Below are 17,197 nucleotides of genomic sequence, written 5' to 3'. Positions count from 1 at the left end.
TTCTGACAATGAGCTAATAGAGAAAGAGGGGGAAAAGATGCAGACTGTTATGGCTGGAAGAGGTCATTTGGTCATTATTCTAGGGAGTGTCAGATGGCTGGGTGAGCATACCGTTGTTTTCCATCAATAATTCCTACAATACTAATTCACACTCCTACACACAAGTGAACCATCAGAAGGTACTCAACGGATTTGCATTTGAGTCTTGTCATTCTATAGGATGTGTTTTGAAACAGTCAACGTTTAGCTGCAAATCTTCAACATGAGAAATCTATGAAAATTTCGCAGCACTGAGAGTTCGAAATTACAGAACTCTTTAAAGGCGCTCACCGTATTTCCTGTGCTAGTAAGGCATACAATGCTCTTAGTTTTTCTCAATAAAAAACTCCAAGAGATAGTTTCTCCCTAGAGAAATATTTCTGAATTTATTAGAAATAAAGATTATAAGCATTCAATAAATCAGTGTTGGACAGTCATATTAAAATAAGAATTATAGAGTGGATCCCACATGACGTCTGCTTTTGTTCCATCGGGTCTCGAAATTTCGAAGGTTCTCCAATATATCTTCTTGTGTGTTTCAATATAATCGATGTTTTGAAATAGGACGGTTTCCAAATATGGGTCTCGTACCCTTAGCGAATTACGGATATAGAATTTAGTTAAACGGGGATTGGATCCTTTAATCCATGATCTCATGAAAAAATTCAATTCCTTGTCGGAAACATCGTTTCCACTTATCGAGAAGTTCGAACAATTGGAAATCAAAATGTCGTTTAGCGTCACTTTTGTCTTAACTTCTAGGTGAAGTAAATTGTATGTAAGGATTTGAGCACTAATTGGTGCTTTGTAAACTCCCAAATATCTTAACGAAGGGAACAGCTTAAGCAGGTGACAACTTTGAATTTCAGAAGATACAATAACGACTTCAACAGTTCTCATATCCTTCACAATTTCGTAAACTTCGTCAATATTTGGTTCCCAAAGGACCAATTTAATAGAGTTGTTCCTACAGAGTACATAAGCAACATGTTCAATCCAATGTTTCACAGTGAATCCGGGTACAGTCAGCGTTATATATGTTCCCTCATCCGTGTAACTTCGTAAATTGGCATTCTGGGACGATTCGTCAATGTCGAAGCGAAAACTAAAATGTTTAAACCGCTCTCCCACAACAGTTAATGAGGTAAATGGCACAAATTTGAATGAAAAACATTTCGGATATCCTTTCAACGTAGCTATGAGTTGTTTGATATTCTTCGAGAGAATTGATAGACATAAACTGAAAGAAGATAATATTCTATTGAAAGCAGTTTAAAACTCACTGTTCTACTACGCCCATTAATTTCAAAGACTTTTGAAGTACAAAGTCTGGGAGACAGAGAATAGGAAAAGGGACAGTAGCCATGTCGATAGAAGAACAAGAAGAATGAAAGAAATGGTTCTGTCAATGAGCTAATAGAGAAAGAGGGGGAAAAGATGCAGACTAGTATGGCTGGAAGAGGTCATTCGGTCATCATTCTAGAGTCTCTCTGGTTGGGTGAGCATACCGTTGTATTCCATCAATAAGGCCTGTACTACTGATTCCCACTCGCGCTGCACGGGAGGGTCAGAAGGTGCTCAGCGGATTTGCATTCAGCCTATAGCCCATGTTTCATGTTTTCAAATGGGTAACTATCATCTGTCCAGAGATTGTGGTCAGCTGAAGAGACACAGACATCCCGGGACCCAAGGGGCGGGACGCGGGAATATACGATTTGTGTCGATTTACAGAGTTCAGGATTTCGTAAATCGACACAAATCGTCTTCTATCGCCCCTTAAGTCCCCCGCTGTCTATGTCTCTACAGCTGACTACAATCTCTGGACAGTTTATCCTTTCATTGCGTGCTGAACATGGTGCATTGAATAATACAGTAGCATAAATTTTTCGTGTCGAGACCCAGTAACGTTTTTTTGACGCAAAAATCGCATAAAGCGATTTAGTACTGAAATTGTTTAATTCGAATTAAACTAGTTTTTTTTTCAGCCGAACAATCTCTGTTTCTTGGCTAATTTGCAATGGGGAATGTAAGTTTATTGCCATCAATTTGTTTGTTTACTCGATTTAAAATTAAAATTAAATTATGTTTTCACCCCTAATTCTCTAGAACTTCTGGTCTACGTGGTCTCCCTCTCAGCGCATATTTTCTCTTATTTGGCCAGCGACTATTCTCTACCTTATCATGAAGCTGTTGATTGAGAAGGTGGATAAGTTTGACCCTATTTTCCACGAATCGCATCATCCTAGTTTCTCATTGGATTTTCTTCTTATTCCAGATGTGGGGAAAAAATCGTGGAGCTGTCGAACGGTTCCAGACTCGTCGTGAAGCGCTCTTTGATGACTTTAAATCTCGTTCGGCACCCGCCAGTTTGGTTAACAATCCGAGAATTGTGAAAGGAAACGAGACGGCCGAGCAGATTGAGACCACTTTCAATGAGATTTTGAAGCTTGATCTGATCGCGTTGAAGTGTAAGCTTCAAGCCGTTTTTATCACTTTTTCGAATTTTTATTCCCAAAAATTACTCCAAATGTGAAAAATTCCAAAGAAATTGCAATGTTTAAATACCCGCCAGAGACATTCTCATTGGAGCGCGCTGTGTTGTGTCGATTTACGAGATTTTTCCTTTTAGGCCAATTTACGGTTTTTTTTTCGTGAATCGGCACATTGCCGGAATCGAACATTTCCGGAAACTTGGCCAAATTGACGGAATTGAAAATTTCCAGAAAATAAAAAATTCCGGCAAATCTAAAAATTCCCGAAAATAAAAAATTCCGGCAAATCGAAAAATTCCCGAAAATAAAAAATTCCAGCAAATCGGCAAATTGCCGGAATTGAAAACTTCCGGCAAATAGGAAAATTGCCGAAAATGAAAATTTTCGTCAAATTGGCAGAATTGCCGGAATCGAACATTTCCGGCAAATTGGCTTATTGCCGGAATCGAAAGTTTCCGGCAAAAAGCAAATTTGCCGAAAATGACAATTTCCGGCAAATCGGAAACTTGTCCGAATTGAAAATTTAATTGAAAATTTATTTTGATTAATTTTTATAAAGCTGGTATTTCAACAAAATTTTGTAAGTGAATTAAAGAAAAATTAACACGAAAATTTATTTGAAAAATGACAGAAAAAATCAATTTTTCAAAATGCGCAGTGACGTCATAAAAATTCAAAAAAAATTTCCCGCCATTTTTTTGCAGTGGAGCGATGGGACAGCCTAAAAACTGACCCTTCCGGCAATTTGCCAAATTGCCGGTTTGCCAGAATTTTTCTTTTTTTTTCGAGTTTTTCAAAAAGTCAAAATTTTTCAGAATTAAAAAAATAAGAGAAATGAACATTTCCGGCAAATTGACAATTTGCCGGAAATTTTTAATTCCGGCAATTTTTCGATTTGCCGGAAATTTTTAATTCCGGCAATTTTCCGATTTGCCGGAAATTTTTAATTCCGGCAATTTTCCGATTTGCCGGAAATTTTAAATTCCGGCAATTTTTCGATTTGCCGGAAATTTTTAATTCCGGCAATTTTCCGATTTGCCGGAAATTTTTAATTCCGGCAATTTTCCGATTTGCCGGAAATTTTTAATTCCGGCAATTTTTCGATTTGCCGGAAATTTTTAATTCCGGCAATTTTCCGATTTGCCGGAAATTTTTCGATTTGCCGGAAATTTTTAATTCCGGCAATTTTCCGATTTGCCGGAAATTTTTAATTCCGGCAATTTTTCGATTTGCCGGAAATTTTTAATTCCGGCAATTTTCCGATTTGCCGGAAATTTTTAATTCGCGCTCCAATGAGAATCTCTCTGTCAGGATTTCAAGCAGAAATATAAAGTCATGGAAATCTTAATCAGGAGCAAACTTTTTTATATTCAGCCGCCCTTCAAACGGACAAGTACAATGCCTACACAGTTCTCTGTGCATTTGTGTGGCGTGCAATTGACGTCAATTCGGAGATCAATTGCATTACTGAGGTCATTCGAGAAGCTTTCAACACGGCAGAAGCTCTTGACGATAACTATGCACAGACTGGTGAAAAGGGGCAACTCTTTGGTTTGCCATTTTCTGTTAAAAGTAACTTTTATGTGAGTTTCATTTTGTTCAATCGGGCGGCAAACGATTTTTTTCGGCAAATTGGAGATTTGCCGAAATTGAAAATTTCTGTTGAATTGGCAATTTGTCCAAAATGAAAAATTCTGGCAAATTGCCGGAATCAAAAATTTCCTAGAAATCGGCAAATTGCCGGAATTGAAAGTTTTCGGCAAATTGGCCAAATTGCCGGAATCGGAAATTTCCCGCAAAAAGGCAAATTTGCCGAAAAAAAAATTCCGGCAAACCGGCAATTTGTCGAATATGAAAATTTCCGAAAATTTTTTTAAAAATTGAAAATTTTTGGCAAATTGGCCAAATTGCCAGAATTGAATATTTCCGGCAAACTGGCGAATTGCCGGAATTGAACATTTTTGGCAAATCGCCCAAGTTGCCGAAAATTGAAAATTTCCGGTAAATTGGCAATTTGTCCAAAATGAAAAATTTTGGCAAACCGGAAATTTGGCAAAAATGAAAATTTCCGGCAAACCGGCAATTTGTCGAAAATGAAAATTTCCGGCAAAAAGGCAAATTTGCCGAAAATGACCATTTCCGACAAATTGCCGGAATTGAAAATTTCCTGCAATTTGGCCAAATTGTCGGAAATATTCAATTCCGGCAATTTGGCCGAATTGGCGGAATTGAACATATCCGGCAAATTAGCAAATTGCCGGAATTGAACATTTCCAGCAAATTGGCCAAATTGCCAGAATTGAAAATATCCTTCCGGCAAATTGGCGAATTGCCGGAATTGAACATTTTCGGCAAATTGGCAAATTGCCGGAATTGAAAATTTCCGGCAAGTTGGCCAAATTGCCAGAATTGAATATTTCCGGCAAATTGACGAATTGCCGGAATTGAACATTTTTGGCAAATCGCCCAAGTTGCCGAAAATTAAAATTTCCGGTAAATTGGCAATTTGTCCAGAATGAAAAATTTTGGCAAACCGGCAATTTGGCAAAAATGAAAATTTCCGGCAAACCGGCAATTTGTCGAAAATGAGAATTTCCGGCAAAAAGGCAAATTTGCCGAAAATGAGCATTTCCGACAAATTGGCCAAATTGCCGGAATTGAAAATTTCCGGCAAATTGGCCAAATTGCCGGAATTGAACATTTCCTGCAAATTGGCCAAATTGCCGGAGTTGAGAATTTCCGGCAAATCGCCAAATTGCCGGAATTGGAAATTTCCGGCAATTGGCCATGTTGCCGAAAATGAAAATTTCCGGCAAAAAGGCATATTGCCGGATATAGATGATTTCCGGCAATTTGGCCAAATTGCCGGAATTGAACATATCCGGCAAATTGGCCAAATTGCCGGAATTGAAAATTTCCGGCAAATTGGCCAAATTGCCGGAATTGAACATTTCCTGCAAATTGGCCAAATTGCCGGAGTTGAGAATTTCCGGCAAATTGGCCAAATTGCCGGAATTGAACATTTCCTGCAAATTGGCCAAATTGCCGGAGTTGAAAATTTCCGGCAAATTGGCCAAATTGCCGGAATCAAAAGTTTCCGGCTAATCTAAAACCCATTCTTCAATTTTAAGATGGAAAACTATGACGTCACCGTGGGTCTTGCCAAACTACTGGAGCAACCAAAGACGACGACATGTCCGATGGTTCAGTTCCTATCCGATCAGGGTGCCGTCCCATTCTGCTTGACAAATGTTCCACAAGGGCTTCTCTCCTATGTGAGCTCTAATCCCATCTACGGAACTACAAAGAACCCGTGGGACTTCTCTCGAACACCCGGTGGATCATCTGGAGGTGAAGCTGCACTGCTTGCCGCTGGTGGCGCCGCTTTCGGAATCGGTTCTGATCTTGCTGGAAGTCTGAGAATCCCGGCCGCGTTCTGCGGTCTCGTCACTCTGAAACCCACACAGGATAGGCTGTGTGTCACAGACACCCATGGAGGGCTTCCAGGCCGTGGACGCCTTGGATTAAGCTTCGGATTCTATACGAGAAGTGTGAAAGAGCAAGAGTTCCTACTTGGGTTGATTGTGGGAAGATCGGAATATCTTGAGCTGTGTCCGATGTCATCGCCAGCGAAACTTGAGAAGCATATTGAGAAGGACCAGAAGCTTGTGATCGGATGGTTCGTGGATGATGGATTCAATCCAGTTGTGCCATCGAATCGCAGAGCTGTTGAGGAAACTGTCAAGAGTCTTCAGGCCAAAGGGCATCAAGTTGTGGAGCTCAAATTGGCTGATGTTTCTGAAGAGTTTCCACCATTTGCAGTGGCTGATATGCTTTTTAGGGTGATTTTTTAAAGAAATTACCTGAAAATTTAGAATTTCAAAAAAAAAAAGAAGCTAATTGGGCAAAAATCTTCAAAAAAATTGAAATTTCTCAATTTTTTCAGGAAAAAATCAAAAAATTACCTAATTTTTTGAAATTTTTTTCAAAATTGCTCGTTTTTTTCTGGAAAAAAATTAATAAAGAAAACTTCAATTTTTCGGAAAACTGCAAAATAAATTACTAATTTTTTTTTTGAAAAATTCTAGAAATTCCCCAAATTTTTTCAGGAAAAATGGAAAAATTACTACAATTTTTCGAAACAAATTGAAAAATTCTAGAAATTTCTCGAAATTACTGCAATTTTTCAGGAAAAATTCAAAAAAAAATTGAATTTTTTGAAATTTTCTAATAATTTTTTTTTCCCGATTTTTCGAAAAACAACCTCAAAGTTTGACTTTTTTTTTTGTTTTTTCCAGAAGAAAAACAACTTTTTACTGATTAACATATTACGGTAACACAAAATCCTGAGAATGCGTACTGCACAACATATTTGACGCGCAAAATATGAAATATCTCGCAGCGAAAACTACAGTAATTCTTTAAATGACTACTGTTGCGCTTGTGTCGATTTACGCGGCTCTATTTTTGAAATTAATTTTTAATAGGCAGTTTTGGTGGTTTTTGTCGTACAGGAGGGGAGGATTTTTTGAATAATTTGAGTTATTTTTTAAATTTTTCCTTAAAAAAATTGAGAAAATTATTTTTTGCCTTTCGGAGAATTTTGAAATTTCCTGAAAAAAAACTTGAGTAGTTTTTCGAATTTTTCCTGAAAAACTTGAGAAATTTCTAGAATTTTTGATATTTTCTAAACCTCTTTCTACGATTTTCCAAAAAATCTCTGAAAACCTGACATAATTGATTTTAATCCGTTACTGCTCCATAAAAATAAGAAAATTAAATTTTCTGAAAAAATTGAAAAAAAATGTTTTTCGATTTTTTCAAAAAAAAATTGTGAATTTCCAGAATGTGATGCCCGACAACGGAGCATACATGTCTGAAATGTATGCCGGTGAGCAATACGACGAGCACATGAAGCTTTTCATTCGTTTGGTGTGTCTCAAGCAAAACTTTTTGGTCAGCTTCTTGCTCCGATACGGTGTGATGCCATTTGCAAAGTTGGCTCTTTCGAAGAGGCTCGCTTGTATTGGAAGTGCTTATAATTCGGATTTGGCGGCTTGTCGGCAGAATCAGGAGAACACTGATAGCTATAAGCTGCAGTGGATTAGATATTGGAAGAGCAAGAAAATTGATGCATTGATTTGTCCTTCTTTTATTAGTAAGAGACAATTTTCGGAAAGAAAAAAAATCGGAAAAAACTGGAAAAAAAATTCCTCAGAAATTCGAAAAATTAATTTTTTTTTTTTTGAAAAAATCAGAAAAAAATTTTTATGAGGAATTGTTTTACTGAAAAATAAGATAAATGACCGTAAATTATTGAAAAATTGGAATTTTTCCACTGAAATTTTTTTTTTCGGATTAAAAAATCGTTATTTTGAAAATAATTGAATTTAAAAAAATACGACGATATTTATCAAAAATATATTGAATTTTAAGGAAATGGAAATTTATGAAAAAATTGGAAATTATTAAAAAAAATAAAAAAAATTTTTTATTCGAGAAAAAAAATTTGAAAAAAAAAAAAAAAAAAAAAAAACATACTTTAAAAAATCCAAAAATTCTGAAATTCACAAAAAAACCACAGAAGAAAAAAACGAAAAATCGCCGACCATTCCAAAAAATTTTTTAAAAAACATTTCTGAATCTACAGTACCCCTACAGTAACCCAAAAAAAAAACAGAAAAGACAAAAATCGCGAAAAAAGGTAAAAAAAAACCCATCTATTAAAATGAGAACTGCGACCGACCTTTTATGAAAATTTTTTTCAATTTTTGTGAGAAAAAGCAAAAAAAAACTAGAATTTTCGATTTTTTTTAAAGAAAAATCCCATTTTTTTTACATTTTCCAGTAATTCCTCTATTTTTTTAAAACACAATTTTTTTATTGAAAAGTTGAAAAAAATTCAGACAATCAAAAAAACAATTTTTTTAGTGGAATGATTTTTTCGAAAAAAAAAATGATGAAATTTTATGAATGTTTAGGAATTACCGTAAAATGTGAAAAATTGGAATTTTCTCAAAAAAAAATCGAAAAAACAAAAATTTTGGATTTTTTGGGTTTTTTTCTGGAAAATCAAAAAAAAATTTATAACTTTTGGTTAAATTTTTTTCAAAATTAAAACTGCTCGACCAATCAGCATCTTCGAGCTCCGCCCACATCATCTGATTGGTTGAAAAGTGGGCGGGGCGAATCGGTGATTGGTCGGACAGTTCTTATTTATTTTATCTCGAAATTTTTTTAGTAAAAAAATAGTTTTAGGAAAATTTGAGTTTTTTTTTGGTTTTTGTGTGGTCCCAGCTGCCCCATTACGGTTTGATCTACGGAAAAATGCGGGAATTTTTCGCCCAAAAAAATGTGACGTCAGCACGCTCTTAACCATGGTCCGGAAAACATTTTTTTTTGCCAAAAAAAAAAGCCCATAAATTTTTCTTCTTTTTTTCAGCTCCAGCTCAACCGTTCGAATATCCGGCTCAACTATCAAATGGAGCATTCATAACCGGACTATTCAATATGCTTGATGTCCCAGCTGGCGTCGTTCCAGTTTCCCCAGTCAACCAGAAAGACGTTGATCAATTGATTGATGGATTCTCTACCGAAGGAGATTTGCTTCTGAAAAAGCAACGAGAAGCTGCTCGAGGCACCACCGGGTTGCCGAATGCTGTACAGGTCGTAACTCTTCCGAATTGTGAAGAAATGTGCCTTCGTGTCATGAGACTTGTTGAAGAGTCGGCTGAAGGTGTTCAACGACTTCAGTGGAGAGTTGGAGCATCGGCGGCTCCGATTGATGTGGAGAACACGCCGGCTGGAGTTGTGAGCAGCTTGGAGCATTTCGAACGTGTTAATCTTCTTCATTAGTTGCTATTTATAACTGGTTTTTCATGTGGTGTCAGGCTGTCCCATAACGGCTTGATCTACGAAAAATGAGGGAATTTTTTTTTTAATTCCCGCGATTCTCGGAGATCAACCCGACATGGGACACTCTGACACCACTTGGGTTTTTGATGTGATATTCCTGATATGTATTCTATTTTGAACGTTCATTATTAATGTATTTTTTGTCTCTGTGCTTTAGAAATTTTTTTTTGCCACATCAATATCGATTTTTATCGTTCTAAAATACCTATTCATGCCATTAAGGCGCGGAGCTTATTGATTTTGCAGTGGAGCGCGATTGCACCACTTCAATTACAAAAAACCCTTAGGATTTTGAGATTTTTATTTTTTGAGACTATTTGAAAAATTTGAGTTAGAAAGAAATATTTTCAATTTTTTTTACTAGAAAAAGTTAAAAAAAAAAAACTTTTTTTTCCCAAAAAAAAAGTTTTAAAAACGAAAATTTTTAATGTTTTCAAAAAAAAAAAATTTTAAAATGAAGTAATTTTATAAATGCTAAAAAATTGAGGTTTTACCGAAAAATGTGAAAAATTGGATTTTTGGTTTTTTTTGAAAAATCAAAAAAAATCAATATAAATAAATTTAAAAAAAAAACCACTCCCTCTGATTGGTTGAAAAGTGGGCGGAGCGAATCGCTGATTGGTCGCAAATGTTTTTTTTTGTTGCAATTTTCCGATTTCAACCGTTTTCCAGCATTTTTTGATTTTCGAAAAATTGGAATTTTTTTTCAATTGTTCGTCTTTTTGGAAGCAAATTCTATGTTTTTTCTGATTAAAAATTGAATTTTTTGAAAATTTTCTAAATATCTTTTCAATTTTCTGGAAAATCTTTAAAAAATTATTGATTTTCTCTGAAAAAATCTGAAATTTAAAAAAACAATTTCGACGAAACCCCTGATTTTATCATTTTTTTACATAAAATATATCAAAAAATCCCAACGAGACCCAAATTATAGCTTGGCAATTCAATTTGGCGCTGGAGTGCAGTTGCATTTTAATTTTGAAAAACGATTTTTTTGGCGAAATTCTCAGCGTAAAGGTGTGCGCCTTTAAAGGTTACCGAAATTTTTATCGATTTTTCATAGTTTTCCAACAAAAAAGTTTGAATCTACAGTACCATTTAAAGGCGCACACCCTTTTTTTTCGCATTTTGCAAATAATTTTAATTTTCGTGTCGAGAGACCAGAAACCGTATCTTCTGGGCGAAATTTCGCGTCTTGATAATAAGAAAAAGTTTCAGAAAAATGGATCTCTTGGTTTTCGATGCAAAACGCAATGGAAATCATCGACACGTGGCGGGTAGAGTTCCTGTAGCTCTGAATAAGGAAGATCTCGAAGAAGTTTTAGGTTTCAGGAGGATTGATGCATTTTTGGTGGGTTTCGTATTATGAAGACGCAGAAAAATGGGAAAAAACCTGGAATTTTTCGCGCTCCATTGACAATCGTCTGTCGGACAACGCGTGGGAAAGCGCGTGTACTCCACACGGACAAATACATTTAGTTTTACAATCGAGCCGCGACGCGACACGCAACGCGCCGTAAATCTACCCCAGATATGGCCGAGCCAAAATGGCCTAGTTCGGCAAAAAACTCTTCCATTTCAATTTATGAGGAAAGCCAGAAATCCGTGTTTTTGGCGGCAATTCGCCGTTCTTATTGATTTTTATGCTAAAATAATGTTAAAAACCATTTGAATTCACGATTTTGCCGCCAAAAACCCAACGGGACCCAATTTTTCTGCGTCTCCATAATACGAAACCCACCAAAAATGCATCAATCCTCCTGATTGTCCTGATTGATGCATTTTTGGTGGGTTTCGTATTATGAAGATGCGGAAAAATTGGGTCCCGTTGTGTTTTTGGCGGCAAAATCGTGAATTCAAACAGTTTTTAATGATTTTTTACATTATTTTAGCATAAAAATCTATAAAAACGGCGAATTGCCGCCAAAATCACTGATTTTTGGCTTCCCTCATAAATTTAAATGGAAGAGTTTGCCGAACTCGACCATTTCGGCTCGGCCATATCTGGGGTAGATTTACGGCGCGTTGCGTGTCGCGTCGCGGCTCGATTGTAAAACTAAATGCACTTGTCCGTGTGAAGTACACGACTTTCCCACGCGTTGTCCGGCAGGCGATTGCCAATGGAGCGCCGCGAAAAATTCAATGAGAAAGGCCAGAACTCCGTGAAAACCCCAGCGGGACCCATGCATCGGAGGCGGAAATTGCCGATAGAGCGCGTTTCGATTTCAAATCGGGAATTTTTCTGCGCCTCTATAATAATTTTGAAAAAAATCAATAAAAAATCGATATTTTTTCCAGAATGGTGGACTTGTCGAGATATTTGATGAGACAGCTTCACGAATTATCCATGAAATGTCTGGAATTGGCCAGTGGTTGAAGGATGAGAGGAAAGAGAGTCGAGGTGTCAGTAGATCATGCTTCAGTCAAAGTTGCGGGGAGCCAAATGGAAAGCTCAATGAGCAAGCTGCCAATGAGTGGGCGGGTTAGGATTTCATTTTTTTCGCAAAAAAAATCCCAGAAGAAACACGAAAAATCAAAATTTTGGCTAAATTCCCTCCAAAATGAGAACTTCCCGACCAATCAGCGACTCGCTCCGCCCACTTTTCAACCAATCAGATGGAGTGGGCGGAGTTCGCAGGCGCTGATTGGCCGGGGAGATCTCATTTGGAGGGAGTTTAGTCTAAATTAAACATTTTCGTTATTTTTTCGAATTTTTTGTTTGAGATAATTCCCGTTTTTGACTTTTCCGGTAAGAAAATTTGTTTAAAAATTAAAAAATTGCCCGAAAAAGTTGAGATTTTTCAAGTTTGGCCCAATTTCCTCCAAACCGTGAACTGCGACCAATCAGGGATTCGCACCGCCCACTTTTCAACCAATCAGTAGGAGGGGGCGGACTTTGGCGGGAATTTAGCCAAAATTTTAAAAATTGCATTTTTTTTTTAATTTTTAAATTAAAAAATATGTTAAAATTTTCCGAAAAAATCAACAAAAAAAATTTTAAAAATCGAAAATTTTCGTTTTTTTTTTTTCGATTTTTAGGAAAAAACTGTAAAAATTTATGTATTTTATAAATGTTTTTTTTAATTGAGGAACTACCGAAAAATGTGAAAAATTGGAATTTTCTCAAAAAAAAAAAAAGGAAAAAAATTCGAAGGAACTCCACGACCAATCAGCGCCTTTGAACTCTATCTGATTGGTTGGAAAGTGGACGGAGCGAATCGCTGATTGGTCGGTTGCAGTTCTCATAGTTGAATTTTTCTTTTTTTTTTTTAAATTTTGTTTTGTGGAATTTTTGAAATTAATTTTTTTTCCAGAACTCTCCCCAATCGCTCGTACACTCGTTTTGACACCAATTGAAACTGCACTTTTATCGATTGATTGGAAAATTATCAACGTGGTTAAAAATGGAAAAATCAGCTTGTCAGACGAAGAAATTTGGACGGAAATGAGAAATTTATACGATAATCCAAAAGAATTCGGAAAAGTGTTTTCAGTTTTTCGATTTCTTAAAATGAATGGATGGATTGTGACCAGTGGACACACTTTTGGTTGTGATTATTGTAAGAAAATTGGATTTTTTTTTGAAAAACCGAAAAAAAAAATCGATAAAAAATCGATAAATAATTTGAAAATCTAATTTCAAACCAATCAAAAATCGAAAAAAAAACAAGATTTTTGAATTTCGGCAAAATTTGGCCGTAGAACTCCGCCCACTTCTTCTGATTGGTTGAAAAATGGGCGGAGCCAATCGCTGATTGGTTGCAGTTCTTGTTTGCTAAAAAGGTTGATTTTACACCTTTTTTCGCCAATTTTTTTGCATTTCACTTTTAAAGTTACCCAGATCTCGTCGAAAAATAAAAAAAAATTTAAAAAAACGTTTACAAACATTTTTTTTTGACGCTCAAAAATTTTTTTTCCAGGAGCGCATGGAATGAAAAATCCAAATTTGTTTTTTTTCAATTTTAGCTGGGTTCCCGCCAAACTGAGAATCGCAACCAATCAGCGATTCGCCCCGCCCACTTTTCAACCAATCAGACGGAGTGGGCGGAGCTCGAAGGCGCTGATTGGTCGTGATTTAACCAAAATTGAAAAATCTCTTCGTTTTTGTTTTTTTCAGAAAATTCGTATATTTTTTAAAATTTTGACTAAATTCCCGCTATAGTCCGCCCCCTCCACCCGATTGGTTGAAAAGTGGGCGGAGCGAAACGCTGATTGATCGAAGTTCTCATTTCGGAGGGAACTTAGAAAAAATTGTACACAGATATTCCAAATTTATGAGTTTTTTCAAATATAAAAGAGCAATTGCGCCGCTCCACTGCAAACTGAAAATGCCAACTTTTCCAGTGATCTACTGCCTTGGCGCCGAGTTCTATCATTCTTCGGCGGGAGTTCTCATCGCTGACGTCATCGATCCTCGCCGGCTTCTAACTCTCACGCGAATCTTGTCACACAATAAAAAAGCATTGATAGTGGCTACTACAACATCAGAAGTTGAATGTTTTGAGGATGCGAATGCGGTTGATGTGAAGATTTCTACAATGAAGACCTATTTTCTGGAGAGAGATGTCGCACAAATGTCGAATCGGTGTAACGAGGTGTACGAGCTGAATACAGTCGATTAATTGTTGATTTTTTGCGATTTTGGGTCCTGACACGATTCAGATACTGTACCCGTTTGTTTTTTCAATAAACTTTTTGTTTCTATTACCATCGAATATTGCCAATTGAAAGAGAGAGTATGCGCCTCGTTTTCTCATAAAATTTCGACATTTTCGCGCCAAAGTTACGGTAACTGGTCTCACCACGAAAATTTTTTGTGAAATGTGGAAAGGTGTGCGCGCCTTTAAAGAGGTACTGTAATTTGGAATTTTTTTATCGTTTTTTCCCATGCACGTGGTGTCAGGTTGTCCCATAAAAGTTTGATCTACAAAAAATGCGGGAATTTTTTTTGCGGAGAAAAATGTGACGTCAGCACGTTCTTAACCATGCGAAATCAGTTGAAAACTGTGCGTCTCTTCTCCCGCATTTTTAGTAGATCACACCGAAATGGGACACATTTGACACCACGTGTGAGCCTTTAAATAGTACATTAGTTTCCACGCCTTTTTATATCGCAATTTTTATTCGTTTTTCTTTATTACCCGCGAAAATTTCGAATTTTTGGCGTAAAAGTTACGGTAACCGGTCTCGCCACGACAAGTTTTTGTCAAAGGGTACTGTAATTTTAAACTTTGTGAAATTTTGACCAAATTTTTTCAATTGTTTTTCGAAAAAAAGCTATTTTTAGTGAGAAAAAATTCCAAAAGTAAAAAAATTTTTTTGCCGGAATTTCGCTTATTTTTGCTAAACTTTGCTTAAATAAATTCGAATTAAAATAATTTCTCACAAAAAACTACAGTTTTCAGTACTTAAAGACGCATAAACTGCTTCAACTCAAAATATTACGGAAACACAAAATTCTGAGAATGCGTACTGCACAGCCACGGCGTGTAAATTGGTACATCTGGCATAGGGAAAAATGAGAATGGCCTTAGCCATGGCCGTGGCTAAGCGCGCTAAATAAAAAATATAGAATGAATGAAATGAAATCGATGAATGAGACATTAAAATGGATCAAAATTACAAAAATACACACAAATTGTTTTTAAAATGACTAAAAGACATTTAAAAACGGTTATTTTCCTAACTAATGTTGGAAATTTGATTTATAAGGCAATTATTAGGTTTATGCGTCAAAACTGGCACATTTTTCAAAAACTAGATCCACAAATTTTCTGAAATTTCACTACTTCATACGGTAGACTATTAAAAACAAATTATATACAAAAATTCATACCTACTGTCACAAGTTCATATTGAATTTTTCAATTTAGACCGGAAATTCACGTAAAATAGGTGTAATTGCCACAAATTTGAAATTTATTCAAAAAAATAGATCCACAAATTTTCTGAAACTTCATCAAGAGACTGTATGAAGGGTTTTGAACAATTTAAGTACATAAAATGTATATCCATCGCCACTAGTTTACACTGAAAATTGCCGTTCCTTAGTGCAGCTTCAACCTGCTTCATTTCGTTCAATGCGTAGTTTATATTTTTTGTATCTGAATTTAATATAATTTTAGTGTTTCTTTTATTCTTTTTCGATAAGATAATGCATTTTTGCTTGACTTTAACGATATTTTCATATAAAACAAAACCGGGAAGTATTAATTGCTAAAATTATGATGATTACTATGTAAATTTTGAGATTATTTTTGCACCAAATTCAAAAACCACATTTTTCTCGCCTTTCTTCAAGTATTTTCAACAATTTTCACCAGTTAAAATAGCAAAACATCGATAAAATGTTTAAAAAATCGATGTTCGGCGCTTAAATTCCAGCGGAGCGCGTTTGCAGCGTCCAGCGTCCAGTGGAGCGCGTTTGCAAAAAATGAAAAGGTCTCGCAACGAAAATTTCATCAATCAATTCTCATTAAAATTTTCTATTCTCGTCCTAATTTTCTTCATTTTCCATGTCCAAAATGGAGGATAAGATTAAATGTAAGTCAAATAAAATCGACAAAACTTTTGAATTTGAGATGCTATCAGTCATTTTATAATTTTAAGCAAAGAAAATCATCCTCAAATTGATCTCACACTTGTTCCACAGGCCTAATATTCTTTAAGCAAAGAATATTTAGCCTGCGGAGCAATTATTTTATACAAACTGTTTATTTCAGTGGCAGCTTACTCGGAGCTTCTCGAAAAGGCTCTAGCTCGTGATTGGTCTCCCGTCGATTTCATTAAAAATGAAATCTTGTTTGTTCTCGATGAATTGAAGATGGATGTGGATAAGTATAAAAAGAATCGCGAAGAATTTGTGAAAATCGGAAAATGTGTTGGTCACGCACACGCGCTTCTACTCATTGCGAAATTTGGCAACGAGTAAGTCTAATTTCTACAAAAAATTAGAGGCATTTCATTGTTTTTTTTTCAGAAAGTCAGATGGAGCTGCCACAATCATTCTCGGAAACATTCCCGAAGATGTGTCATTCCCCAAGTTGTTCCCTCAATGCGTGGGATTGGGCAAGTTTTTTGGCATTTGTATGAGCACCGTAAAGTCTCCATGCCTTACGGCCAAGCTCACTTTCGACGACCACCACAGTGCGGCTGATTTCGCTGAAAATGCCAATGAATTCGAATGGGATGGGCGTAAGCTGATCGCAATTGTGAAACCCTTTAGCGAGAAAAAATTCCAAAAGTCAATAATTTTTTTTGCCGGAATTTCGCTTATTTTTGCTAAACTTTGCTTAAATAAATTCGAATTAAAATAATTTCTCACAAAAAACTACAGTTTTCAGTACTTAAAGACGCATAAACTGCTTCAACTCAAAATATTACGGAAACGCAATATTCTGAGAATACGTACTGCACAACATATTTGACGCGCAAAATATCTAGTAGCGAAAATAAAACTACAGTAATCCTTTAAATGACTACTGTAGTGTCGATTTACGGGCTCGATTTTTGAAATGAATTTTCTTTTTATTTTTGCTCAAATTTTAATTGCTGCCCGTAAATCGTCACAACAGTAGTCATTTAAAGGATTACTGTAGTTTTCTTTTCGCTACTAGATATTTTGCGCGTCAAATATGTTGTGCAGTACGTATTCTCAGAATTTTTGCGCTCCCATAATACCTGTCTGAAATTGCGCAACTGTGTAATATCGTGGTGTGGCGGATAACAGAGATCGTGGCGAGACCATTTCG

General features: G+C 36.0%; 4 protein-coding genes across 5 annotated transcripts; 3 read left to right on the top strand and 1 right to left on the bottom strand.

The window, feature by feature from the left end:
* Positions 1–415: 415 nt before the first annotated feature.
* Positions 416–1,457, bottom strand: sdz-33 (F-box associated domain-containing protein sdz-33). Its single transcript, NM_067145.4, has 2 exons — positions 1,323–1,457; positions 416–1,279 (listed from the first exon to the last, which is right to left on the bottom strand). The coding sequence occupies exons 1-2, from the start codon at positions 1,403–1,405 to the stop codon at positions 460–462; spliced, it is 903 nt and encodes a 300-aa protein (NP_499546.1). The 5' UTR covers positions 1,406–1,457; the 3' UTR covers positions 416–459.
* Positions 1,458–2,024: 567 nt separating this feature from the next.
* On the top strand, positions 2,025–9,597 carry faah-4 (Monoglyceride lipase faah-4). 2 transcript variants are annotated; one of them, NM_067144.7, is made up of 7 exons: positions 2,025–2,065; positions 2,146–2,241; positions 2,315–2,507; positions 3,906–4,114; positions 5,663–6,373; positions 7,377–7,689; positions 8,974–9,597. In NM_067144.7, the coding sequence occupies exons 1-7, from the start codon at positions 2,057–2,059 to the stop codon at positions 9,384–9,386; spliced, it is 1,944 nt and encodes a 647-aa protein (NP_499545.1). In that variant the 5' UTR covers positions 2,025–2,056; the 3' UTR covers positions 9,387–9,597. The 2 variants fall into 2 exon arrangements, with proteins under 2 accessions (NP_499545.1, NP_001379259.1); NM_001392214.1 differs by lacking the exon at positions 2,146–2,241.
* Positions 9,598–10,664: 1,067 nt separating this feature from the next.
* On the top strand, positions 10,665–14,141 carry tsen-2 (tRNA-intron lyase). The gene is made up of 4 exons (NM_067142.9): positions 10,665–10,797; positions 11,745–11,928; positions 12,761–13,006; positions 13,791–14,141. The coding sequence occupies exons 1-4, from the start codon at positions 10,669–10,671 to the stop codon at positions 14,066–14,068; spliced, it is 837 nt and encodes a 278-aa protein (NP_499543.2). The 5' UTR covers positions 10,665–10,668; the 3' UTR covers positions 14,069–14,141.
* A 1,753-nt stretch (positions 14,142–15,894) lies between these two features.
* On the top strand, positions 15,895–16,763 carry Y56A3A.41 (RRM domain-containing protein). The gene is made up of 3 exons (NM_001330970.2): positions 15,895–15,989; positions 16,169–16,373; positions 16,426–16,763. The coding sequence occupies exons 1-3, from the start codon at positions 15,962–15,964 to the stop codon at positions 16,760–16,762; spliced, it is 570 nt and encodes a 189-aa protein (NP_001317788.1). The 5' UTR covers positions 15,895–15,961; the 3' UTR covers position 16,763.
* The last annotated feature ends 434 nt before the right edge of the window (positions 16,764–17,197 follow it).

The sequence above is a fragment of the Caenorhabditis elegans genome, chromosome III (genome assembly GCF_000002985.6).
Source record: "Caenorhabditis elegans chromosome III".
Taxonomy (NCBI): domain Eukaryota; kingdom Metazoa; phylum Nematoda; class Chromadorea; order Rhabditida; family Rhabditidae; genus Caenorhabditis; species Caenorhabditis elegans.
This window is presented reverse-complemented; position numbering and strand designations above follow the sequence as displayed.